This window comes from Fusarium vanettenii (assembly GCF_000151355.1).
Source record: "Fusarium vanettenii 77-13-4 chromosome 1 genomic scaffold NECHAsca_1_chr1_3_0, whole genome shotgun sequence".
Taxonomy (NCBI): Eukaryota; Fungi; Ascomycota; class Sordariomycetes; order Hypocreales; family Nectriaceae; genus Fusarium; species Fusarium vanettenii.
Genome location: NW_003315881.1, coordinates 3,129,303 through 3,154,091, shown reverse-complemented (window position 1 = coordinate 3,154,091; position 24,789 = coordinate 3,129,303). Strand labels below are relative to the sequence as shown.

Below are 24,789 nucleotides of genomic sequence, written 5' to 3'. Positions count from 1 at the left end.
AATGACTTAATAAATAAGTATCCTCAAGTGAAATACACTTGGCATAAATCTCAATCAGTATCTAGACAGGATAGAACCAAGCTCATGCCAGTTCCCACTTCACAATTCTTGCATTCAGCAGACTCTCTCATAGAGGTTCACATTATACATCCTGCGGCTAGCTCCTCATGATCAAATGGAATACTGTGTCAGTTCCTTTTTTTTCTCGCATGTTAGACTTAGGCTTCTTTATTCCTAATGTCATTGCGTTTGCCCACTTTCACCAGCGATCATCCACATAAATTGCCCTTCCCAAGATCAGCACCAGATAGAGACCAAATGTCATCTACAGCAGGTTCTCACTCAGTTTATGGTACTAAACAAAAGGAGACGCGACATGGGCAATTTCAAGAGAATGATCAATTGATTGTCACAAAGAGGGCCATTTTAAGCCAATCCTGAGTTGCTGCGGGCAAACGCAGTTCATTCAGTTACGTCCACTTTTACGGTGGCATAATGTCAGGATGCCTCAAATTCAGATAGAAGCCAAAACCAAAACGCTCATCTGGTCACCAACAACGACCAGAACGTTGTTTAACTTGTGGATTATACCATTCTCATATCGCGAGATTAACAAGAGACCTTTAGAATGCCACAACTCCCAACGAGGCAATTATTGAACATGTCGCATTTTTCTCCAGTCATCAAGACACATGTCCCAATTGAGCCTTGGGGATTTTAGCCAACTGAGCATGTTCCCATGGGATAATATGACATGGTTTGGCAAAGGCTCAGAAGAAAATCTTTGAGATGACATTTCTTTAACCTTCAGCAGATCTAACAAATGCTTCACCAGCTAGTAGCAATGATTGGATGAAATGGTTCTTTGTGACTTCCTAGGAAATCATGACATGAACATTGGTGGGGCATATTCCGCATACAGTGCGCTTGTGATTATCTGGCACGGAGTGATTGGAATAGCTTCTCTATTCTTGATCGTGCAATCAGTAGAACTACCATCAACACATATCGCATGCATACCGAGTTGACCATAATCATGACTGGTCCTCGTATGCATATTCCCCATCCTCCTCCTCCCTCCCCTCCCCATACAGCACCTCACAAACACCAGCCAACGGAATATCCATGACAGCGTCCGTCCCCTCGCTCCAAATCTCGCGCCACCTCAGCTTCCCATTCCCTTCAACCTTGCGCTCGCGGTTCCTTCCCCCACGCAGCCTTCCCTTAGCGTCAATCTCTGCCAGCTTGCCCGCGCCGTCGACGATGGTCTCGACGCTCGAGAGCGGCTCTGTCAGCATCTCGGTGTTGTATGCCGCCAGTGCGACGTAGATGTATACAACCGTCATGACGATAAAAGCCGGGATCGCTAATGCCCACCATCGGTTCGGGTAGTAATAAATGCCCAAAGCGTGTAGGAACGGCGATGGGAGGTAGCCCCAGAGTAGGTAGATGAGGAACGTCAAGCTACTGAAGAGGTACAGCACAAAGCCGTAGTATTCGTACGTGGGTACTTTCGGCGCCGCGCGCGGCACAGGCGCCATTGCATCGTCATCGGATGCATCTGGAGTCGTAGGTCGTGACGGCCGTAGGAGGGATGTGAGCGATGGCGAAGGGGGGAGAGGCGTAGGAGGACGACCGTAGAAAGGCGGCGCAAACAGATTCTGCGATAGTTGTCGCGGGGGAGAGTCTTCACCAGACGAGCTAGCGCTCTGGTTATCGCCGAGGATCTCGTCCTCTTCGTCGGAGCTGAGGGACATGTTGGCTGTCGCAATGTGAAATCTATGGTGCAAGGTTTAAAAAGGTGCGATCTCAGCTTGTGACGTTGATCCAATTGAGGCCACTGCACCTCAGATACCGGGTACATCCGCTATGTGCATCCTAGCTTAGCGCAGGTACGCCACCTGCACTACGCCTCCCCGGAAGCTTATCTTCACTACCCTGAATTCACCAAACTGGAAGCTTTCAAACGTTTCTCTCATACATTCCTGACTTTAGCGGCCTATGTTGTCTTAGTTAAAGTCAATGTTACTTTACAAGCCAATCATACGCTTAATTTATGCATACTACCCAATCTTCTCAACGTGGCCTCTCACAGCAACGTTCTACTATCAATGCATAATGTCCAACTCACCAGCATGATCACTGACTCCACATCATTCATGCAATCATTCTACTATATATGGAAGGAATTCATCATCATTAATCCATCTCTTTGGGTCTCTATTTCATATAGATTGTACAAGAACCTCCTCTTAAAAACCCCGAATTCACCCATCAATCGGGCATCTATACTCCCTCTCCCCCCCAACAACTCCATTCTCCTGGCGCTCCTGCAGCTCATCCAGGCAGCTCTGATGGTAGACGTGTCGACACGCTAGCACCACCAGTGGCCCCATCGGCTTGTCCTTAGTGCCGCTCACGGTACCGCTGCTTGCTTCAATAAGCATGCTCGATGGTCTCATGTCGACTCCCTTGCCCTTAGACCTGGGGTCTGATTCTCCAGCATTACCCTTGGCTCGCTCTGCCGCGTCAGCCTGTCTCTCCTTTCTCCTCTCCTCTTCAATCGCCTGTTTGTCTTCCCATGCCTCAAATACCGCCGCACCAGCAACTCCAGGACCCCAGACTCTTCGGTGGCACGCTTCACACGTGGATCCCCTGGGTCGCCAACCTCGCTGTCGAAGCTCCACTGATTCCTTGACATTGACAAACAGACTGCGCTCAAGAAGGCGATTTGACAGCCCGAGAATTGACTCCTCATATGCATACGCTGAGAATATGGACGCGAGGACGGCTCGGAGATCGGCCAGGTTCGGTGACGAAGCAGCCGCCTGTGTCAGGAAAGCCCGGAGAATGCGAAGAAAGGACAGATTAGATCCTGCATTCGACAAGAGCTTGGAACCTGGATGAGACGTATTCTGACTCGAAGTCGCGGTGAGCAACGACGTGAACGTGTGCTGAACGAGCGAGCGGAGAAGGGCGACCAGCTTCTCCTCGTCAAAGCTGTCGTCACTGCTGGTGAGGTCTGCGGCAGAGCTGATTGCTGGAGATAGCTTCTTGGTGATCTGGACACAAGCGTCGATCAGACTCAGCCAGAGAGCCTCGTCAGGTGATAGTGCCTCGATTGCCGACTTTGGTGCTTTCGACTTCTGCACCACCTTTGTCTTTTTCGACGAAGACTTGGTCTGACCTTGACACAGCCAGATACCGACGTGCACATACTTCTGGAGGCCTTGCAGCAAATCCTCTGCAGCGTATCCAAGAGCTTGCCCATTGTCTTGGTCTGCGGCGCCGGCCAAGAGGCCTTGTATGGCCGATTCCAAAGTTCCGAGGTGCTTGACCAGTCGCTCCATAGCGTCCTTGATCTGGCCCTCGCGTGCCATCAGAACAACAGCTGCGTCAATCACGCCTGTCTCCTCCATCGTTGGGAGCAGTTTCTCCAGCCTCAAGTTGGTGGACTGCACTAGGCCGACATAGTCTGACACATGAGCCGGTTCAAATTTGCACATTAGCTGAACATATCGCTCGACAAGGTCACGAGCGGCCGTCGCTTTGTCTTCTGGCGCTGCCTCCTCAGGTTCTAACAGAGTCTTCAGATACGTATGCTGCAAGTCTTGCGCATCTTCTGCCGAATCGAGGATGTGTTGATGAAGCTCCAGTTCTTGGGCAACAAACGTTTTTGCCGCGTCATCGGCGCCGAGATCAAGCAGATCTCGAGCATGCTCCTTGACAACAGCAAGAACCTCGTTGACCTGGCGAGCGCTCAAACCCGCTTGAGGCCGTAGGCAATCGGCGAGGCATTCAAACACCAATTCCTGCTCTTCTGGGTCCTCGAAATAAGTCTGAACAAGTTTGCCGTATTGCTTGTCAGTCTTGTAGATGCGCTTCAGAATGCGATAGAACCCTGCCTTCTTGAACAATGGCATCAGATCCGGCATATCTGATGGATGATAGACAGATAAAAGATACTCGGCGCTGAGCTGAGCATCCTCTGCCAGGTCATGCCCGGGGTAATTGCAGAGCCCAGTAAGTACGCGCGAGAGTGTCGTGCCCGAGAATAGGAGGTATTGGGGAAACTTGGGGAGATTTCGTGCAATGAACATGTCGAGATAGATGGTGTCCTCGGGAGCAAAGTCATCAGGGTTCATGACATCCAGGAGAATCGACAGCACGTACTGCCGGTTTATGGTCTGTCCAAAGATCAGCTCCTCAGGCAGATCCTTGGTCCCCCCATTCATGTACATGTCATTCGAGTCATTCAAGAATGGATCCTCGAATGCTTCGTTCAACGAACTCAAGAAACTGGGCGCGTCAAGCTTCAGAATCATGCGAAGGTATGGGAACGAAGGCTGCGAGTCGGCATTGGGGATGGTGCGGAACTCTTGTCCGCTACCTCTGGGCCAAGTGACAGTTCTTCCCGAGAAAAGAAACCAGTAAATCTCAGCCTTTGCCTTGATCGCCACCTCGTCGCTCATCGGCTCCTCGTTCGGATACACTCTCCCAGTCAGGGTGTAAGAGAGGTAAGGGAACATTTTGAAGGCGTTGATACTGAAAAAGTCATCCGCCGGGTTGTTCGCTGCAAAGTCTCCATCCACCATGAGCGGGATTAACAGAGTGAGGAGATCGATCATAGGAGTGATGTAGTCGCCGAGGGCCTGGTTCCAGACATAGATGAGAGCATCATACAAGCTGTGCTGCTTGCACAGGAGAGTTACCTGATCCAGGTCAAGCGTTGCCGTCTCCATGTGGCAGATCATCTCCTCAAGCCTACTCTCCATTCCTCGACTGACATAGTGAGAAACCATATCTTTGACCACCGTAGGAGGTACAATCGAGATGGTCTTTTCGAGGATGCAGGGCTCAAGGCACTCGAGAAAGATGCCACCAATCTCGGCGTCATCGTACCAATCATACATGTCCTCGAAGAGGTAGTCTGTGTTGTCAATGCTCTGACAGGCGGCGAAACATGTCTCCGCCAGCTGCTTCATATGCTCGTCGTTATACGTTTCAGGATTTTTTGCACGTTGCCCAAAGGCATATTTCAATGAAGCGCTGATGATCTCCATGATTTTGTCTCGAACCATAGAATGGCGCAACACGGGGTCCTCAGGCAACCCCACGGTGAGCTTGTCGGCGTCGCCAGTATAGTATGAGGTCGCCAGCTGAATGGCACCAATGTAGTCACCATTCTCCATCATGGCAATAAGTCGATCCGCCCAGTTTGAGAGTGCACCAATTGACACTTCGTTGAAGCCGAGAGTGAATATCCTCCCCTTGTATGCCTTGAAGCTCATGTAGAACGCATCGGCAACAACTCCATGCATGGTCGAGTCGTTTTCATCCAGCTGCTCGACGAGAGTATGCAGCTGCTTTGAGAATAGGTCGGTGTGATAAATGTACTTTTGCAGCAGGTCAAAAGCCTCTGTCATGCGCATGCTTCTATCCTCAAGAACAATCATCCTCTGTGAGATGGTGAGGACTGCAAGCACTGATCGGCTTAGCCACTGCACCGCAACGATTGCCTCCTCGCACTTCCATCGACTTCGCGCCTTGAACCTGTACGAGGCAGGCTGGTCCTTATCTTCACGGGGATATTCGTCCACATCCAACACCGTGAGGATATTCGACCAGCAATAAGCGAGCTTTACTTTGGAAATGTCGCTGCCGGTATGAGGATCTGGAACCTTTAGCTTGACAGCTGGGAACCAGGCCAAGCAGCCCGTCATAGCACTGTGCGGCGGAACATCCTTGGGGCGTGCTGACTTATGTTGGGTTTGGGCCACAGGAGTGGTCGAGACAATGACCAGGAGATAAGGCGTCAACATGGCCGTCAAACCTAGCGCATCGGTCGAGCACTCGACATTGCCCAGGGGCAGAGGCGCAAAGGCAAGAACCGTGCTGGGCTTGACTGTTTTCCCTGCAGGAGTTGGCGCATCTGGGTAGCGGCCAAGAATCCTGTGCGTCTTGACAGTTCGTCCAAGTGCGCCAGTCCCCCGAGTCGCCAAATGCGAGAACGCCATGCCACGATCATCGGCTGAAACAAGAGCCGTGTGCCGAGTTCCTAGGAACCCAAGGTGTGTGACTGAAACACCGGGCATATGACCATCAGCCGTGCGGTTAGTGAGATGTGAAGGGTCCAAGTGTGGGATAGTCAAGAACGGCCTCGATGCGCGGCTCGTGTCCCATGTAAAGATGTTGCCATTTGCATGTCCTCCAGCAATCGTGGTGTGGTCAGCAGAGACGGCGATGGCGGTGATCGGTCCAGACTCGACGGCTATATCATGTCAGTATATCGTCCACCAACTCCTATCAGAGCTTACCTTTGGTTCCTGGGCCAATGATCATTTTCAAGTTTTGGTTATAATCAAACACAAGTATTATTCCCTTGGAGGTTCCCAACACTATCGTCGCCGACACAGCAAGGCACGTCGGCGACCCAAAGTTTCGCTTTCCCGCTTCAGAAAAAGCATGACTGTTCAGCTTCCGCAGCCTAGTCCAGCGCACCACCTCCCATGGTGGCGTTGGTGTTTCGAGATCGGCTTGGTCGAGGAGGAATTGAGAGCTGAGAGAGACATTACGACTATGGCTGGAAAGAAAGGGGAAGCCTGGTGATGAGGAGCGAGGTGTGTGGTTGGCGGATGAGGAGATGCGGGATTGGAATCGACGGTCGAACGGTCTGAATGAAGGCGAGGGACTACTCAAGCCTGGGCGCGAGGCTACAGATGGGAGAATACTGCTGCCAGGTGAAGAGATAAAGGAACCCTATGATCTGTTAGACGAGCCTAGACAAGCAAAGGCGAATGCATTCCCACCTGGATCGATGGAGTATCATCAGGTCCCGATAAGACCGAGTCGATCGGACTCCCGGCTCGCTTCGGAAGCCCATGAAAGGAGCTGTCTGCGAGAGAGCTCACATCCGAACCATCCTGATGCTGCTGCTGCATAATCTCGCGGAATCGATTCGTCACGGATCCGTTCTCTATAGTGACAGGTGCTGAATGATGATCTGGCTCATCGTCGTCCGAGTCGAGTGAACCAACAGCACCACCACCAACAAGACCAACACCAGCCTCCTCCGGCGCATCGTTTATCGTGTCGCCATTGTCCGAGTCCACGTCTCCCGCAAGAGACAAATCTTCTGGATCGGCCATTGCTCCGTGGCTTCCATCACTGCATGCGCAAACACTACCGCGTCGAGGTCATGGCCTGCGTAGGGGGAAAGCTGCTGGGTGGCTGTGATTGCGACGACGCAGGAGAGTGGGTGGTATGGAGCTCGTTCGAGGGTTGGTGTCGGAGGGGCAACGCAGCGGCTTCGCAGCTCTCGTACGTTGAGCTGAGGAGAGAAATGATTAACCGGCTGCTTCTGTCGGTCTTATACAACAGCTGCTCGGACGTATTCGCTCAAAAGCCTCGATTTCTTAAGACGTGCGCAAGTTGGAGCTATGTCGAGCTACGTAGTTCGTAATTCGCATGCAAGCCCCGTTTTGGTGCCTTAACAGTGGAGGTTGGTAGGTCGCGGCGCAGCCGAACAGGCAGCCAGACAGCCTAGAGAAACGCCTGGAGCGGACCGGTGCCATGATTCTCCGGACCACCTGCGCTGTGACGTCTTTCTGGGGGTAGCATGTGGCATGCCATCGCGACGGGAGTCCCACATGATGGAAGCTTCCATTCTTAATGCTACATCCCATCCCGACGCGACAGATTGTTTCTTGAAACGTAGTCTTTACATAAAGGGCTAAAATGTCTTCAATTGGACCCCAACTACCACCACATCTATCCAAACGGAAGCGCACACCAGAAAGAGACGCTTCACCTCCAAGCAAGCACCGTCGAAGCGAGTCGCCAGCAAAGAATAAGGACGAGATCGACCTCGACGATTCGGACGACGACTACGGTCCCAGCGCGCCTGCACCTCAGAAGGCCTCCATCGGCCCCTCACTACCACCGTCCAACAAAGATGAGATAGACCTCGACTCAGGTTCCGATTCAGATACCGGACCAGCGCCGCCAAAACGAACAGTTGGACCAGCGCCGCCGCTTGCTGATCTCTCAACGCGCCCTGATACTGGCCCCGACTCAGACTCGGATTCAGAAGATGACTATGGCCCTGCTCTCCCCGGCGCCTCCAACGCCAATAAACCCACGATAGGACCGCAACTCCCTGCAGCTGAGCCAGCTCCCCAGCGAGACTCCTGGATGCTCGCGCCACCGTCTGCCTCTGGATATTCAGAGCGCGACCCAACAAAGATGCGCAATCGCAAATTCGCCTCCAAGCCAGCTTCTTCATCCGGTCCCTCGACCGTGTCTTCCATCTGGACAGAGACCCCTGAAGAGAAGCTCAAGCGCTTGCAGGACTCGGTGCTCGGGCGCGGCGACAAGACGGCGGAAACAAATCCAAAGGCAGCCTTGGCCAAGGATGAAGAGGAGCGGAATCGCAAGATATCTGCCAATATTGAGTCTAAGAGAGGCAAGAGTCTGTATGCTGAGCATCAAGCTCAGAGGGACAAGGATGGAGAGAAGGCCGAGGAAGAAGATGACCCGAGTAAACGAGGCTTCGACAGAGAAAAGGACATGGCAATAGGCGGGAAAATCGGGACGGCTCAGAGGAGGGAGCTGATGAACAAGGCTGCCAACTTTGGAGGCAGATTTAAAAAAGGATCCTACTTGTAGTACTTCAACTGCAGCAATTTGATGCAGTGTGATTGGTTGGCAGCGACGTTTACATGCCACGATAGATACGAGGATTCAAATAGATGGAACAAATTCTTATTGTACCATCTGCCTATCGAAGATGCCCATAATCACCAAACTCCGCCGCTCCATTCCATCCCAGCTGAAACCATATTTTCCAGCCCAATGCAAGTACAATACCTCCCGTCTTACACATGAAGCCTTTGATAAAAATCAGGATCCCCCCCGTTACCCTTGCCTCTACCTCGATGCATGCGAAGCCAGCGTTCCCTCGCATGCCCTTACCAGGGGTATATATAGCTCATCAAGCCCTATACGTCCTCGGATAATCATCCACATACCTACCTCATACCCATCTTGCTGTCCCACGTGTATCTTATGCGGTCTGAAACAAACATGCCGTGTCATAAAAGTCGAGTGCTTTATAGTGAGAAGATCATGACGGTTGTGCCCTGCGTTTGATGGCCGGGTGAAAAAGAGAGAAAACCATCGCTAGCGAGAAATATCGTGTCGTTATGTAATAAGAATGGAAAACGGAAAGCCACATTTATTGAGCAGCAGCCGCGGGACGATTTGCCGCCTCAAGTTGTGATGGTGTTACAGTCTCGGCAGCGCCGTTCTGATTGGGAGGCTGCTCTTGTCGTCGTCGACCGAAGCGGAAGGCGCCGCGTACAGATGACAGCACTCCGCCATTCGACGTTCGAGCAGCTTCCGGACTTTGAGGGGTCTGATCAGGTTGTGTGGCCTGCTCTGTACCCTCGGGTCTTCGCTCAGATCGCCGGCGTTGAGGCACTTCTGGGGTCGAAGTTGCGTTATTTGCACTACGAGGACCCCGAACCCAAGCAGAGCGGATCGCAGCAGGAAGGTTGAAACGAGGGTTGTTGCGAGGATCAAAGCTAGATCCATTGTTGGCGTTGGCATCATTCGAGGCTTCGGGAACGGGTCGAGGCTTGGGGACATAGTAGTCGGCCTTGCAGAGAGGACAGCAGGCTCGGCGGCTCGTTAACCATGGGTCAACACAGACGGCGTGGAAGGCATGACCACAAGTCAGTCCACGGACGTCGTCATCATCCTCGAGTGTATCAATGCAAATAGCACAGGTGTCACCGGGGGCTTCCAAACACTCAGGTGGCAGGGCACCATCGATGTGGTCGTCATCATCCGAATCCTCACTAGAAATTCGCTGAAGTTGGTTGTTGTTTGTCGTCTGCTCAGTCGAGGTCTGACCGTTCTCGGCGGGAGTGGCTGTTGTTTCCCTTGGTTTCTCGTCTTTGGGCTTCGCATCCTTGGGCTTCTCATCAGCTACCACAGCAGCAGCGGTGATAGGTGTCGGTGTCTCGGTTGTATCGGTTGCTCCCGTTGCTTCACCTTCACCCCTCGCCACGGCACTGGTAGATGGTCGTCCATCGGTCGAGTCGCGTTCCTTGGCTGAAAAGTCTGGCACAATTCCATCGGCTTCTCGTATACTGTTGGGTCGGGTCGGGGGAGCTGAAACGCCGCCAGTGGTGGGAAGACCTTCTCTCGCACGATCGGAGACCCATGTCTTGTATTTCATCATGGGAAACTTGTCGTTCACCTCGTCCATCGTCATCAACTTCTTCTCACGACGTCGACGATGAGGTCGAGGCATATTTTCGAGAGTGATGGGCTCGCCGTCTTCGTTCATTCGCATCGCGCGGTTACGAGCGTTGTATCGGAAGCAGTACTTGACACCGACAATAATCCTGAGAAGAGTTGTTAGTGGCGTTGCATCTTTTGCTATCCAGCCACAGTGCATGTGATTTGGACGCAAGCGGATCTCACCATAAATTCGTAAACACGACACCGAAGCCGAGGGCAACAAAGAATAAAAGAGGTGAGCTAGACCCATTATTGCTGTTATTGTTGTCGCGGTTTTCGGTTTCGCTCGTCTGGGCACTGGCGCTCGAGGTTGTGGTTGAGGACGAGTCCTCGGGAGCGGCGGCGCGGGCGACGATGTGAGTGACCTCGGTCAACAACTGATTGATGACGGCCATGTTTACGGTCGGAGGAGAGCGACAGCAGACACAGAGAGATGAAAGGCTGGCTCGAATTGACTCTCGGGCTGCCGTACGGATACCATGGGCCGTTCAAGGCCAGAAACTCTCGCGGAGGGACCAGGGCGCCTGGCGCAGCGGGTGCAGCACGGCAAATGCAGGGCCAGGCACTTTATTCCAGCGGTTGCGTCAACATCAAACGATGAACCTTGAGCCGAGAAAAGGTATCCGCAGCCAAAATTTTGTTCTTTTTTGTTTTCCCTCCTCGTACAAGCGAGAGAAGAAAAAACGAGGGGATGATGATGGTAGGTTTGATGGGGTGAGCGGCGGAGGGCGGAGGTGCAGTGGAGTTGGCAGGACAAGGCAAGAGAGGGAAGAGATGCCAGGGCAGGCGCGAGTGTGGACGCCCTCTGGATAAAAAGAGAGCAAGAGCAGAGGACGACCAAGGAGGAATGGGGGATGGGGCGAGCGAAACCGGGCCGGGGGTGGAATGACGGGATCTGAGTGGTCAACGACAATAGGTGTGTGGGTCCAACGCCGTGGTGAACACTGTGCAAGGGACCTGGCCTGACGCTTCTCAGCCCGGGAGCACAGGGCCTATGATGGAGGGGCCCTCCCTCACAGCGGGCCTAGAGATTCTGGAGATGCCCTCGGGCAGTGGAGAGACTGGCCTGAAAGAGGGAGGTCGCTGGAGGTTGGCGTTACTGACAGGGGGTCCTCTACAGCAAGGGGGGGATGGATGATGGGAGGGGAAGACGGGCCAAGTCTTTCCACAATCTGCCTGTGCGACACAGAACAACCGAATGCTCTTTTTTGCCCCGGCCGCTGTGACCCGCTGGCGGTCTGATGTCCGTGGCTGGAATCCCTCTCCGTCTCGTCTCAAAATGCCTCTTTGTGCCTCTGAAGTTCTGGGGTGGTGATTTCTAAGAGGTCGGGGCCCGCGGATACGGTTCGGTGGTTGGTGGGATGGCCTGCCGCTTCGAGACTGGCGAGACTTTTTTATCTCTCGTTATTGTTTTTCTTTGGGGCCTCGACTGCTGCGCCGTTAAATGGAGGACTCGAGATACATATGTACAATGGGTCGGCGAGGTATTTTAAAGAGAGCAGACACAGCATCGAGCGTTTGCTTGTTCGCGCTGTGGTCTCGGACTTGGCGTATTGGGCTTGGAGCCGGATTTGTGATTCAATCAACAACAATACAAGCGGATTGGATGAATGGGGGTTTCGTCGTTATGGGCCAAGAGGCTTCAGCATCTGGAGTGTGTGACAGCCACAACAGGGGATGGTTCACCTCACTCGACGGGATAATGGTTCGTGTTGGCAACCGTGCTCCCTCCAACACTAGGCCTAGCCAGTTGATACGCCGTGCCGTACGCAAATGACATTTCCATCCGTCGTCGCTCGTCCCGGCCTCAACTGCAATACAGCACAGCACAATACGCATACGCAGCACACACCGCAGGTTTCAGCACCCTTGGGATGACGACGCTCGCATTGGACTTCTTCTAAGGGTCTAGACGGAGGTCCCTTTTCGCATGGACTAATGGGCTCCTCCGCAACACAACGCATCTTTACGCCGGGCGAGCTCACCTTTCCCTCCTGCTGCCGCTGACATCCGTGGCGCAGCGCCGCGGGGGAGGTGGAGCCCTGAAGCACTGAAAGCACGGGGATGACGGGGGTCTCCTGGCCCCAGAGCGGGTCGTCGACTTTTGATTCCATGTTTGACGGCGATCTCTGGTAGAAAAGACGAGCTTTGATTTTCGGCGGCTCGCGGGCTGTGGGAGAAGCCGCTCCTGAGGAAAACTCTATTGATATTGCAGCCTTCAATTGAGAAGCTATCGACAAGCATCTCGTTGCCCTTGTCAAGTAGAGAGCTGCAACTCACTTCTCATGCCGTCATCTCACCACCCGTCATGATAAAAGTCGCCACTTGACAACACGCCAGCGCAACTCTCCGAGAAGCCGGATTAGACCGTCAAGAGCTGTCACTGCTATTCATGTGCATTGTTTATTATTCTTTGAATTTTTTTTCTTCTTCGCTTGCTCCTCCGGCCCAAAACTTTGACCGACCGCGCTTCTCGCGGCCTTCTCCACTTGATGCCGACCAAGCTTGTCTCAGCCCCGTCCCGCCCGGCCCGCGCGAAGCTCCTTATTCTACCTCTACAAGTCCGGACGTCGTCACTTGACATCCGTCGAGTAAGAGGCATGATCAAGAACATTGCCCCTATCTCATTCTCCTATCTCTACGAAAAGGGGGGCTGATGTTTTGATGGTCAGCTGTCGACCGCCTCCAAGGGTCTAGACAAGCGGCGCAGCCCACGGGTATCCAAAAGCTTGGTTGAGCTTGACTTCACCGTGGTGGCAAACGCATGTAGATCTAGAACTGCCCTGCCCGTTGCAGGAGCACCGAGTTGCTGGAATAGCCTCCGGGTCTAGCTCCCGTGATGGTTCCCCATTGTGAAACCAGCCATCCGAGATATCCAGTGAACCGGCATGCGTGCAGATCAAGCCCTGGAACACGGTTGATTTTGGCTCGCTGTAGATTTCATCGTGTCGCAACGCCAGGGATCATGGTTATGATGATGATCCTGCAAATGAATGTGCTACGTGACAGCCAAGGATGAAATCAAGTATGATGAAACTCGGTTCCTCATTGACAGCTGTCTCACAATGCAGACGAAATCGTCATCTTGAGGGCAAATCGTAAACAAGGTACGCATCTTTGCGCGTCCTTGACAATCTGGCGCGGCCCTCTAAGCAACCCGCACCGAAACCTCAAAGCCCGGCACTGAAACGAACCTGGGAACGAACCCACCTAGGGATTCGAGAGAGGTAAACCACAGTGCATCTCAGCAAGCTCTCACACGGCTCCTAGCGTCGATTTCAGCTGTGTGGGTTGTCTCGTTGCGTTGCGTTGCTCACCACACTCTTCTTGTCTGCAGTCAGTTCCAGTCTAGCCTGGCGGCTGCATGGGCTGCCCCAGTGATGGCGCGCTGTGCTGCACCCCGTCTGGTCTGGCCTTGCTCTCCGCGGTGGCGATTGGATCGCCAAAATGCCTCGTCCTCTTCTCTGGTGCGGTCAGCAGTGAGGGAAGCTGCCAGGGACGGGAATAAGGTCTCAAAGTCCATTCAAGGGCCTCCAATCGGCCGGAATGCGCGGACGACGGAAGAGGCGGCTTGTTCGGCAGCAACGGGCACATGCACAACTCCATTTCTTCGGGTCCGTTTTTGTCTCTTTTTTGTTTATTCATCGGATGTTCTTCTTTCCTGTTGATCTTCTTTCTTCCCGTGCATCCCGGCAGTTGAACGACTTTACGGGGCTATGACGCATTCCATTGGATCTTCACAAAAGGGCCTGAGTGTCAGACGACAAACCAGCGAATAAACAAGTCCCCACGTCAGATTCTTGACTCTAGACCGTTGCTGCTAAACGCCGGGAATCTCGGGTTTGGTCAAAGTTAATTGGGGAGGATTTGGAATGTTGCTCTGGTTGAATGCCGGTGAGCGTACCGTTGTTCTTGTCGTCGTCGTCGTCAACATCGGGCTGTGCAAAAGAGATCAATCCATGCATCTTTTTATACGCCCGCAGCGTATTGGGTAGGTTGCGTATCTGATCGAGGCTATAGTTCTTGGCTTTCTGACGCAAGATCATGTTATTACTCAGCCATCAGGAAAGTGTCTGACAGCTATGAGTTGTCCCGGGCCTCATGATCCTTCTTGTAGATGAGCCTCAAAGGCTTTCTGCGAGGCTGCTAGTCTGTCAATTCCTGTTCAAAGTGGATGGACCCTGACTCTCACCAACATTGAATCAATTAGTCAGGCGCCTCGTCTCGACGATCCCAATGCTCGGTGTCTCATTGACCCGCGAACCGGCTGGAAAAGCTTAACAGGTCTCTCTTCCATAACGGGCGCCAGACAGCAATAGTCTATCAGCCAAGCAAGACGCCATCCATCCATCGACAGCAGGTTCACTTTCCCCGCGTGTGCGCCCAGACAAAGACGGCGTCGCATCGCTTCATGACTCTCCTCTTCTCCTTGGTGCCACCCCCGCCTTCGAGCTAGGCCTAGGTTCATGATGGGGTATCGTTTACCGCAGCGCGGGGCGGAGAAAAGGGCTTTCAGCCGCGGTCTAGGTGAAGCCACGGGTGACAGAATCGTACCATTAAACGGCTCTTGATTCAAGAAAGAATCATCCGTGCTCTAAACAATACATGCAAGCGAACAGGAGTCTCCTGTGATGAAAAAAAAGCCTCTGAAAAAGAATGGACCAGTGAAAAGTCCTCCCCTGCTTCTCCGTATCGTTTTCCGAATTAGGTTTTTTGGGTGTCTCCATCCTTGCCCCACGCAAAAACCCCAAATGCAGCCTGAATGCAACAAGCGGCGTCCATCCCGACTTGACAAACATCCAATCTCTTGAACGTGATCAGCATCTCAACGAATCGGCGTGTTACAACCACGCATCTCGCAAATTTCGTGATGCCTCCTACTCAACTCCCCGAGTCGGGGAACCCCCTGTGAGTTCTTCCCTCGTCTTACTCTCTCGCGCCCTCTCAACATCCCCCCCGTTCAGGTGGCGGTGCAGAAACACATCACCCCCCGGCAGAACGAACAGTGGAGAGGGCGCAATTCGAGTCAGGTCTGGTCCATGGTGACAAAGTGTGTGTGGGCTGATTCTTGGCTGGCCTCGTCCTTGCAGCGTCTTCTTCGACATCACCATCGGAGGTTAGTCCCCCCGCGTCCGCCCTCCGTCCTCGGCTTGCATGCTCCGGCCCCGAGCCGGCATGTCCGGAGCTTCATCTGGGGCCGATTCGGCATTTGGAAGATGAAGCTATTCCCATGGGTCACTCATGCGTTGTTGCGCAAGGCTCGCCTATTGTTGCCCTGCTACTGAGCTCCATCTCACTCGAGTAACCTTTCATCAAAGCCCAAGCTCACGTCGTTCCTAGGTGAACCCCTCGGCCGCATCACCTTTGAGCTATTCAAAGATGTCGTGCCAAAGACTGCCGAAAACTTTCGCCAGTTCTGTACCGGCGAGTCCAAGAACCCTGCTGGTCGACCCCAGGGCTACAAGGGCTCCAAGTTTCACCGCATAGTGAGTTTTCCTTCTACATGTTCACCCCTCGATCTTTCATATAGGACAAGCAAGCTGATATTACAAAAATAGATCCCCAACTTCATGTGTCAGGGCGGTGATTTCCTTAACGGAGATGGCACCGGTTCGACGTGTATCTGGGGCTTCAAGTCCTTTGAGGATGAGAACTTTACCCTCAAGCATGACCGACCTGGTCTGCTCTCCATGGCTGTATGTCTTTCCCTTCTTTATTACAACTCAGACACTTACATGGCTATACAGAATGCCGGCCCCAACACCAACGGCTCCCAATTCTTCATCACCACCGTCCCTACTCCTTTCCTCGACAACAAGCACGTCGTCTTTGGCAAGGTTGTCGACGGCATGGACGTTGTAAAGAAGATGGAGGCCACCAAGACGGGTTACCGTGGCAAGGACGTCCCCAACTTAGACGTGGTGATTGCTCAGTGTGGTGAGATGTAATTGTCGTCGGATACACAGGAACGAAAGAAGACAATGAAACCATGTATGGCGTGGTAACGCCCGAGGGCTGGACAGGGATCGAGATTTCAGAACTGTAGATACCCATCGGAATATCATCTCGACTCCCCTATTATCGGCGCTTTTCACTCTGTGCCATGTATCACTTGTGCCTCATGAGATAGATTGCGTGCAGCGTGTACACCGTCGGCCACCTTGTATTAAGCCGGCAGCCGAAATGACCTCAAGGAAACCTTTTCACATTCACAATCACAAGTACTAACTGAAACATTGCAAACAGGTTCTACAAGTCACATAGCACAGAGTCAAACATCAAGAGCTGGTGTGAACCGTTTTCGAATTTTTTTAAACTGGGAGCTTGTTTCCACCCGTAAATCCCACGTATACTCGCTCCCCCTTACTCAAGCCAAAGAGAGAAACATTGCAATAAATCAAATCCCATGCTTAAAATCAAATGGGCGTCCGGTCGCCTCTTCTTCCACCGTTCCTAAGACGGTGGAGAGAAGAGGCTGAACTGGGACCCCTTTTTTCGCTAAGAACAAACAATAGTGGTATCATGTATCCAACGCCGTTTATATGCGACCGGCGCGCCTGACCCCTTTTTTGCCGTGTTTCCCTATCCTCCCTAATAGGAGGGGACGCGGCCGTATATGTACGTGACTTTGCTAGTATAGTGAAGCCTATAAGCTTCACGAAAGGAGGGCTTGGGATACATGAAGCGACCTAAAAGTCGCCAAACACCCAGTTCTCGCGTCGGCGGAGGAATCCCGAGGGGATGGGAGGTCCGCTCTTTGTCGGCGCGGCACTGCTCACCGGCAGGGGCGTCTCGCGGAACTGGCCACCGGGGACCGTTTCTTGAGAGGGGGAGTTGATGACGGTGGAGGAGGGTGTGTTGATGTGGGTGGTGAGAGTCTCGACGACAGTCTGAGCGGGCTCGGCGGGGGCGTCTTCGCCAGTGGCCGAGGGCTTGGTCGAGATGTGACTGATGATGGTCTCGTAGACAGTCGAGGGCTCTGGCTCTGGCTGCTCGACGTTGGTAGCGCCGGCGGTAGGGCTGGAGGTGACGAAAGTCAAGAACGAGGAGGGAGCAGTTGGGGGAGTGCCAACGGCTTCAGAGGGCTGGTTTGAGGGCGAAGGGTTAGGAACCACGGGGTTGGGGACCACCGAGGTAGCGATACCATTGCCAGCAGTCTTGCTCCTAGTCACCAAGATAGTCGTCGTAGATGTCTTGGTGGTACTATCTGTAGGCTCAGCGGCAGGGCCAGTGGTCATGGACTCGGCGGGGACAGTGACATAGACTGTCGTGACAGTGGCAGGCGGCCGCACAGTCTCGGTGACGGTCACCGTAGCGACGCCATCACCACCGCCAATGGGAGTAGACGATGAGGGCACACCAGGAGCAGAGGGCTGGACGGGCGAGGTAGGCTGAACAGGTGAGGTAGGTTGAGCAGAGGCCGAAGGGAGCACAGCGCTGCCACCCTCGTTGCCATCAACATCGACCTGGTAGTTGTTGCGCATCTGAGCCTCAATACCAGCAGAGTAAATGTTCTGGTCGTCGACCCAGTCTAGGCTCTCGACATCCTTGGCGACAAACGAATCAGCCTGGGCGCCGGTGATCTTGATGTCGATAACGCTCGAGTAGCTCTCGTTGCGAGCGATAGCGTCCATGGTGAAGCCGTTGGGGTCCTTCTCGCCGCGCATGAAAGTGCCGGCCCAGGGGAATTTGCCGTTCTTGGTGGCGTCCATGTCAATCTTCTCGGCGTTCAGGTCGGGCCAGTCCCAGTACCAGTAGATGGTGTAGGTGTCGCCGGCCTTTAGGTCGTCGGGAAGCTTGATGTCGGACTGGCAAGCGAGCTCCTTGGTGGGAAGGGCTCCCTTGGAAGCGAGCTCGCTGGATCGAGAGGTGCTCAGTTGGCCAGGGTTGGGCTGATAACACTGGCCATCGTCGTAGTTGCGCGTAGCGATGAGGCGACCGCGCTTGTCACCACCAGTGCCGTCCTTGTTCCAGACTAGGTGGACGTCAAAGAGCTTCTCCTGCTCCTTGGGTTGAGTTGTGCCGTAGAAGTACAAAGTGCCACGGTTCTTGGGCTTCTTCGGCTGGTTCTCAGGAAGGGTAGTGTGGCCATTCTCGAGGTGCATAATAGCGATGTAGTCGCCAGCGGAGGCCTCGAGCATGGCGTATTGGGGGTTCTTCTCAAGCTTAAACTTGTTGAGAACCTCTTGACCAGAATAAGCGGGCTGTCCAGCAGCCGGCAGGATGTTCTGGGGAATGGTGTCGGTAAAGGGAGGGTTGGTAGAGTCGCGGGGTACGTATCCGCGAGGGAAACCGATGTTTCCAATCATGGTGCCATTTCTAGCCAGCTTGAAGGCGTATTCGACCCACGAATGAGCCGAAGCAGGCGAGATGAGAGTTGCGCCGGCGAGGACGAGGGCGGAGGCGGAGACCTTCATGATGGAAAGTGGTCGCTTGTTGTTGTTTCGGACGATAGTTGGTTGCTTTCAAAGTAATGTTGGGGACGATGCTTTCGAGCAGGTTTGAAAAAGCTTTGGGAGGAAGAAGAAGAAGAGGTAAATGTTATAGTCAGGTCAAAAGCCGTGATAGAAATGAATGAATGTTGAAATGACGAGGCCTTCTCTGAAAAGGAGCGACAGAGTGAGGCGGAAGCCCTTCACTTTTGCTTTCCCAAGCCGGTGATTTATTGTTGCCCGATTGATGAAAGGGAAAACAATTGTTATTGTTCGCGAGAAGAGCGAGTGAATGAGGGCCCTCTTTGTTTTTTTCCCCTCTTTGGCGGCTGGTGAACACTGTCGATGGATGGATTCGGCTTTGGGCAGTGTCAAGGCGGCTTTACTGAAGTGAAGCCCGTGACCAAACGATAGATGACTCAATAACCTTTTTCGGTTCTATAGGTTCCTCTCCTATACAGAAGAGGATAAAAAGTGACTGGTATTGTTTGAGATGTGAGGAACAATCTCAGAGTGTGAAGCGAGTTGTGATGGGGTTCCCCGGCGTCCAGCGTAGGTTTTGAGAGAGTCAGTCCAGCTGAACTAGAAGAGAGTGAAGAGAGAAGTAGAAAAAAAAAAAAGCTTCACTGCTTAAGAAATAGAGGTTCAGAATCGAAGTTGGTGACAAAGGAAAAAAGAGAAAAAGGAAAAAAAAGAGAATCACCCCCTCTAGTTGAGCATCTTTGACGTTCGTGACTCACGAACTAGAAAAGTGACGCGTTTGTGAACGGGTGAAGCAGAAAAAGCTTATCGAACGGAGTAAAAAGTACGACAGCGAACCGGATGGATCAGACTCAAGGATGTTGAGAAAGGAGGAGGAGGACGGGGGTGGGAGGACGAGTGGTAATGAAGGGGTCCCTCGCACGAGAGGTAGGCAATCAATGACACAAAGGTGGACACAACAGATACGGCAAATTTGAGAGTAGGCAATAGACACCCGGTTGAACGAAACACTTTGAGAAACAGACCAAGTGGAGGGTGGGCAGTTGATATCGTGAGTCGGGAGAGCACCATGGCCTATCGTTGGGCACCGCGACGACGGTCATAGAAACGGGCCTGGCAAGAGACTAAGTCGCGGCTGAGCAATCTCAACAGTATCGCGCATAATGCACAGACGGGATGGTACGGTCGACCCGGCCTGGTGGGCAGACATGTTCCTTGCTTCGTCTGGGGAAGCGCTCAAGAGGGGGTCAATGGTCCAGACTCTCAGTAGTACAAGGCAACCTGGGTTAGGGAAAAAAGCGACCGTGTTTCAAGTTTATGAGAGAGATAGCCGCCCGGTTGGATAAACAGCCTCATTCAGACGCGGTCGAACCCAAGAATAGCCATGGGAGTCAAGAGTCTAGAACCCTGGCTCAACTTACAACCTAGTATGAGGTCGAGTTGTCAGGTCTACAAGCATTGGCTGTAGACGCCCGGAGAAAAGTTTCGCGGGCGTCTAATGAAATTAACCCCCGTTTACAAGCGCGCCTCTTCCGAAGGCCCATTGGCCCACAGGCGACCAGAAGCCTCAGAAACCAACAGGGATTAAATACAGGGAATAAATAACAGGCCCTGAATACAGAGAATGTCTTGGTTCGCTGAGACTTTTTCAAAGTCCCGTGTCTCAGAAATAAAAATACATAGGCCTACCGTTGCGGCCTTGTGGGCTCAGGAATGACTGGCACCGAAATAGACAGATCCTAAACGCTGACGAGGCTATTTGAAACCAAGGATGCCCTCTTTTTTCTTCTCTTGTTATCTTTGCCATTCTTCTCAATCTTGCTCATGAGCTTCGTCATCGTCCCACAAGGTCTATATAATGGTCGCGTCTTGCATTGACGAGCAATGTTTGATGAAGCGCCCGAGAGAAATCTCTTCACGAGACCTGACAAAACATCCGACAAGACTTGTTAGAGATGGGTATTTTTCTCTCTTCTTCTCTCGTCTTCTTTTGATGGTTGCTGTTTCATGCAGGCGTTGCCTCATGTTGTGCATTGGTTGTGCAGAAACAAGCAAATGCAGGCAAACACCTCCCTCACCCACTTCAACTGGCCAGGGTCTTATCAAACAAACAAAGAATGAGAAACCCTGTCAAGCTCAGTTGAAACCCCCATCCTTTATATGACCCATCCATCTTCCCGCTCTAGAGTACAAATCTTGCAGTGTTGCAATCCAACACCAAAAATGCCCCTTCATGGTGATACTTCACTAAAGCTTCAATTCCAACTCCCTCAACTCATTCATTCCACTTTCAACTCCTTCAACAATCTCTCTTCCTCCTCAAATTCAATCTATCGTCCAAATATTCAATAACCCCGCCCCCCCTTGATTCCCCATCCTCTCTCGCTCCCTCTTCTACACACCCCCTCTCCCTTGTCATGGGATGTTAGTTAACCTTTGTTCCTCCGTTTCAACTTTTCTCACCCCACGTTTCCAAAAGTAGCACAAAGAGTATCCCATCTTGATCATCACCTACGTCAAAGGCATCTCATGTCTCTTCTCATTTTTTCTCAAAAAAAATCCTGGTGAAAATCATTACATCAAAGGCTTCTTCCCATCACGTGCTCCTCCACACTAAGGGGGTGTCTACTCACAAGTGTAAAAGCCAATGTCTCATTTCCTCACCCCCGGATTGTCTCTGATCTTTCTTTTGACATTAGCGTCAACCGATTACCTGGATCTAATGGTAATGCCCTTTTTTTCTTTTCCCTTGGCTGTTTCGTCTCCTCCTCTTACAGGGGAAAAAAAAGAATTCGATGATTTCTCACCCCCTTCTAGACTTGTTTCAATATTTGTTGCCATCCCGTCTGGTGAAGAGACATGGCATTTCGGTTACACACCCCCTTTGGAACCTAACCTTCGAACCTGAAGATCCCCTCGTGCCTGCGTTCCCCGTGGAATGCTGTCAACTGTTCCTGTTCCTTGCTTTAGCTTCAGGTCGTGATGCATTGATCGGCTAGAACCCGTCAAGTGCAAACTTACTTTAATTACAAATGAGCTCTGCGGCGTTGGCTGAGGAATGATGACCTGGACGCATCGAGAACATGAGGCGCATATTGGCTTGAAATCTTGAATCTTGAACATGACTAAATTAAGGCTCGTCGTAAACTATCAAATAACATATGCCCGTCGTTTCTATAACCAAACATGGTATTACTGTCGTGAGTGATCAAAAATTCATGTCCCATACTCATACTCCCAAAACGCCGCCCCCAAATACCAGTACATGACCATAACCATTGTGACATTGCAGCGTAAATGCATCAACCACTCCCCCCGTGTATTCTCATCAATGACTCGCTCTTAGATGCTTCCCTTTTGTGAATGACTGACGAACGTGACCTCATCCATACCCAGTTCACCATGCTCCAGCTGCCATCGTGACCGGCACATGGCCCTCAATCGTGTCCCCCCTGCGCCGCTTCATCGGTCGCGGGCTACCATCACGATCTGCTCCCATCTGTGCCCACTGTGACTGTGTCCACATAGAAGTTTGGTCGCTGCTTGGTTCCACCTTGGCACCTTGTGAGCCCCAGTCAGATCCCGCCCCTGTGCCAGTTGACCATCCATCCAGCGTCGGCATGTCCCAGCCCTGAAGACCGTCGCACTCTGAGTTGTCATAGACAAGAGGGTTCGACAGGTCCAGTCCAGTCGTAGCAGCTGGACCCTGGAAGGGATTCACTGCCGACATGGCAGGCTTGAGATCTGCCAGTGTCGTCTGCACATCGTAGTAGCTTTGGCTGTGTGTGTGCCCAGACTGGCTCTCGCCCGCCGTGCTGCACGTCGAAGGCAAAAAGCCGACGCCTGTGCTCGGGGGCATGCCGTGGTCAAAGCTGGTCGGGTACGACCCTTGTAGGCCGGCTGTTGGTGGAGGCGTAGCGAGCCCGTTGGAGAAGGACTCGAACAGTGTAAGTCCATTGTTTGCTGCCGGCACCGTGGGCACCTGCGCCAGGCTCACGCTGGTGTCCCACGCAGAGCTGAACGTCTCATTCATGGCCGCCGTCATGTGCTGGTTGATGGAAGGCGTGGGCGACATGATGGAGTCCCGAGAGACGTTTGCCGACGGGTAGACGAGAGCCTTTTGCTGGTGATAGCGGGACATGGGGTCGTTGACAGTCAACCACCGCCATGAGGTGCCAGCCGGCTTGAACACTGGGTTGTACTTGTACCATTGGTTGGTTGTGTTGAACCGCCAAAAGATGATGCCCTGTCGAACCCACCGATTCGAGTCGGGCGCACATGACCAGAGCTCTTGGTACATGGCCACCTTGCAGATGAGGTCGCTGCCCGTGAGCTCACGTCGAGCCCAAGAGGCGGCATCACCGTCATCCTCAGATCGCTTGCGCTTGCTGCCGGCCCGGTCAAGATCGTGCTTCTTGCGGTCGCCGTCTCCCTTTGATCGCTTCTCCTTCTTGCGCTGGTGCTCCACGTCCGGGTACTGCACCGCCTGGCTCAGGATGCTCGCCCACTCTACCGCGGGGAACGGGACGTGAATGTCCTGTCGGGGTCGGCTGTGGCAGTCACAGTCGGGCTTGGAGTCTCCGCATCCCCGTCGGTGGATTCCCGTCTCGTTGGTGTACACACCCTGCTTCTTGTCGTCGCTGTGCAGCTCAGACGGCCGGGTGAGGCGCGTCACACACTTCCACCGGTGGTTCTGGAGGTTGGGCTGCGTGATTGCCACCTCAACAAAGCCCGTGAGCTCAGACCCAGAGGGAAAGCGGGCGTGGTCGTGCAGCTCCAGAGTTGCGCACATCTCGAGGAGAAGACACTCCTCATCACGGGTGGGAAGATCCAGAGTCTCATAGATCTCGGGCGCATCCTTCTGCCATCGCCGGGTAACCGTCTTGACACAGGCAGAGGTAGATCGGTCCAGAGAGCGGGTATACTCGTGAAGCAGCACATCCTTGCCAAGAACAGTAGGGCTGTCATCGCAGTTGTTGTACTTGTTCAGGTGAGGGAAAGCATCCTGGTCAAGAGGCGTATCGTGAGAATCATAGGCAATATCATCTCTCATCTTGACCTCGGAAGATGAGACATAAACCTCTGCCGTCTTGGGTCGGACTGTGATCAGAGACTGAAGAGCCAGGAGCTGCGAGAAGTACTCGTAGTTGGGCTTGACATCAGGAACTCGGCCCTCTGCCAGAGCAGTCAGAACTGGGTTGGACTTGAACGACTCCTGTTCTTCCTCGTCGTAGTAGTCATCAGAGTTGGTTGAACCAGGCTCCTTCTTCTCCTCAGCAGGGAATAGGAAGTGGACTGCCAAATGTTAGTTGATTCACTAGTTACTGGCCATGCAGACTTACAGCATCGCAGATCTTCAAAGAACTTCTTGACCACTTGCATGTGGCTCGACACCTGCTTGCGTCCCATCTGCTCAATACTGTCGTTGCTGTTGTCGATTCGGAAGATTTCCTTGCTGCCAAGGATAGCGACGCAGATGACAAAGATGTATTCGCTGATCAGCATGTTACGGCCGTGGAGCTTTCCTCCCATGGAAAACTTGCGACGGCCCATGTGAGGCATAAGCAGGACAGCTAGGACATGTCAGTATAGTTCATTTCAAATATGGGAAGGATTCTTACAGTCAACGAAAGCATCCTCGAGCTCTGGCCTCCTCCACACTCCACCCTTATCTTTTTGGGTATCCTTGTGTGCTTGCCGGTTGCGGTATTGTCTAAAGGCAGGCCAGAAGTAGAGGGGGTTCACGCCGCTTCGAGGCCTTCTCTGGAAGCCTCGAGGCTGGTTTCGTGGTGTAGGGACGCGGTACAGGCAGTCGAATGACTGTGAGGGAACCATGGGAGCTGGGAGGCTTTGGGGCACTGAGGGCGAGATGCCCACGGGGCTCTGATAGCATGAGACCATGCCGTTGAAGTTGTGTGAGTGTGCGTTGCCGTTGGCTTCCCGCAGAGACAGGCGGCTGTTGTTGTGGTAGGTTCTTCGAGCATCTTGAAGGTAGTCTGGTGAAGGTGTATATCGCTGCGACGACAGCACCGGCCGCGGGTGATAGAGTGATGAAGAAGACATGGCA

General features: G+C 52.9%; 6 protein-coding genes across 6 annotated transcripts; 2 read left to right on the top strand and 4 right to left on the bottom strand.

The window, feature by feature from the left end:
• Nucleotides 1-1,034: 1,034 nt before the first annotated feature.
• On the bottom strand, nt 1,035-7,148 carry NECHADRAFT_90330 (uncharacterized protein; the record flags this gene model as incomplete). The annotated part of the gene is made up of 6 exons (XM_003053733.1): nt 1,035-1,762; nt 1,911-1,938; nt 1,982-1,985; nt 2,272-6,271; nt 6,318-6,759; nt 6,810-7,148. 6 exons carry the CDS (start codon nt 7,146-7,148, stop codon nt 1,035-1,037), a joined length of 5,541 nt encoding a protein of 1,846 aa, XP_003053779.1.
• Nucleotides 7,149-7,737: 589 nt separating this feature from the next.
• Nucleotides 7,738-8,667, top strand: NECHADRAFT_75256 (uncharacterized protein; the record flags this gene model as incomplete). The annotated part of the gene is made up of 1 exon (XM_003054440.1): nt 7,738-8,667. One exon carries the CDS (start codon nt 7,738-7,740, stop codon nt 8,665-8,667), a length of 930 nt encoding a protein of 309 aa, XP_003054486.1.
• Nucleotides 8,668-8,705: 38 nt separating this feature from the next.
• NECHADRAFT_103215 (uncharacterized protein) lies at nt 8,706-10,703 on the bottom strand (the record flags this gene model as incomplete). Its single annotated transcript, XM_003053732.1, has 2 exons — nt 8,706-10,412; nt 10,492-10,703. The coding sequence occupies 2 exons, from the start codon at nt 10,701-10,703 to the stop codon at nt 9,236-9,238; spliced, it is 1,389 nt and encodes a 462-aa protein (XP_003053778.1). The 3' UTR covers nt 8,706-9,235.
• Nucleotides 10,704-14,870: 4,167 nt separating this feature from the next.
• Nucleotides 14,871-16,268, top strand: NECHADRAFT_73413 (uncharacterized protein). Its single transcript, XM_003054439.1, has 5 exons — nt 14,871-15,216; nt 15,399-15,424; nt 15,649-15,794; nt 15,867-16,004; nt 16,056-16,268. The coding sequence occupies exons 1-5, from the start codon at nt 15,179-15,181 to the stop codon at nt 16,254-16,256; spliced, it is 549 nt and encodes a 182-aa protein (XP_003054485.1). The 5' UTR covers nt 14,871-15,178; the 3' UTR covers nt 16,257-16,268.
• A 729-nt stretch (nt 16,269-16,997) lies between these two features.
• On the bottom strand, nt 16,998-18,725 carry NECHADRAFT_75253 (uncharacterized protein; the record flags this gene model as incomplete). Its single annotated transcript, XM_003053731.1, has 1 exon — nt 16,998-18,725. The coding sequence occupies one exon, from the start codon at nt 18,723-18,725 to the stop codon at nt 16,998-17,000; it is 1,728 nt and encodes a 575-aa protein (XP_003053777.1).
• Nucleotides 18,726-21,855: 3,130 nt separating this feature from the next.
• On the bottom strand, nt 21,856-24,785 carry NECHADRAFT_98929 (uncharacterized protein; the record flags this gene model as incomplete). Its single annotated transcript, XM_003053730.1, has 3 exons — nt 21,856-24,017; nt 24,065-24,295; nt 24,344-24,785. The coding sequence occupies 3 exons, from the start codon at nt 24,783-24,785 to the stop codon at nt 22,120-22,122; spliced, it is 2,571 nt and encodes an 856-aa protein (XP_003053776.1). The 3' UTR covers nt 21,856-22,119.
• Between the last annotated feature and the right edge of the window lie 4 nt (nt 24,786-24,789).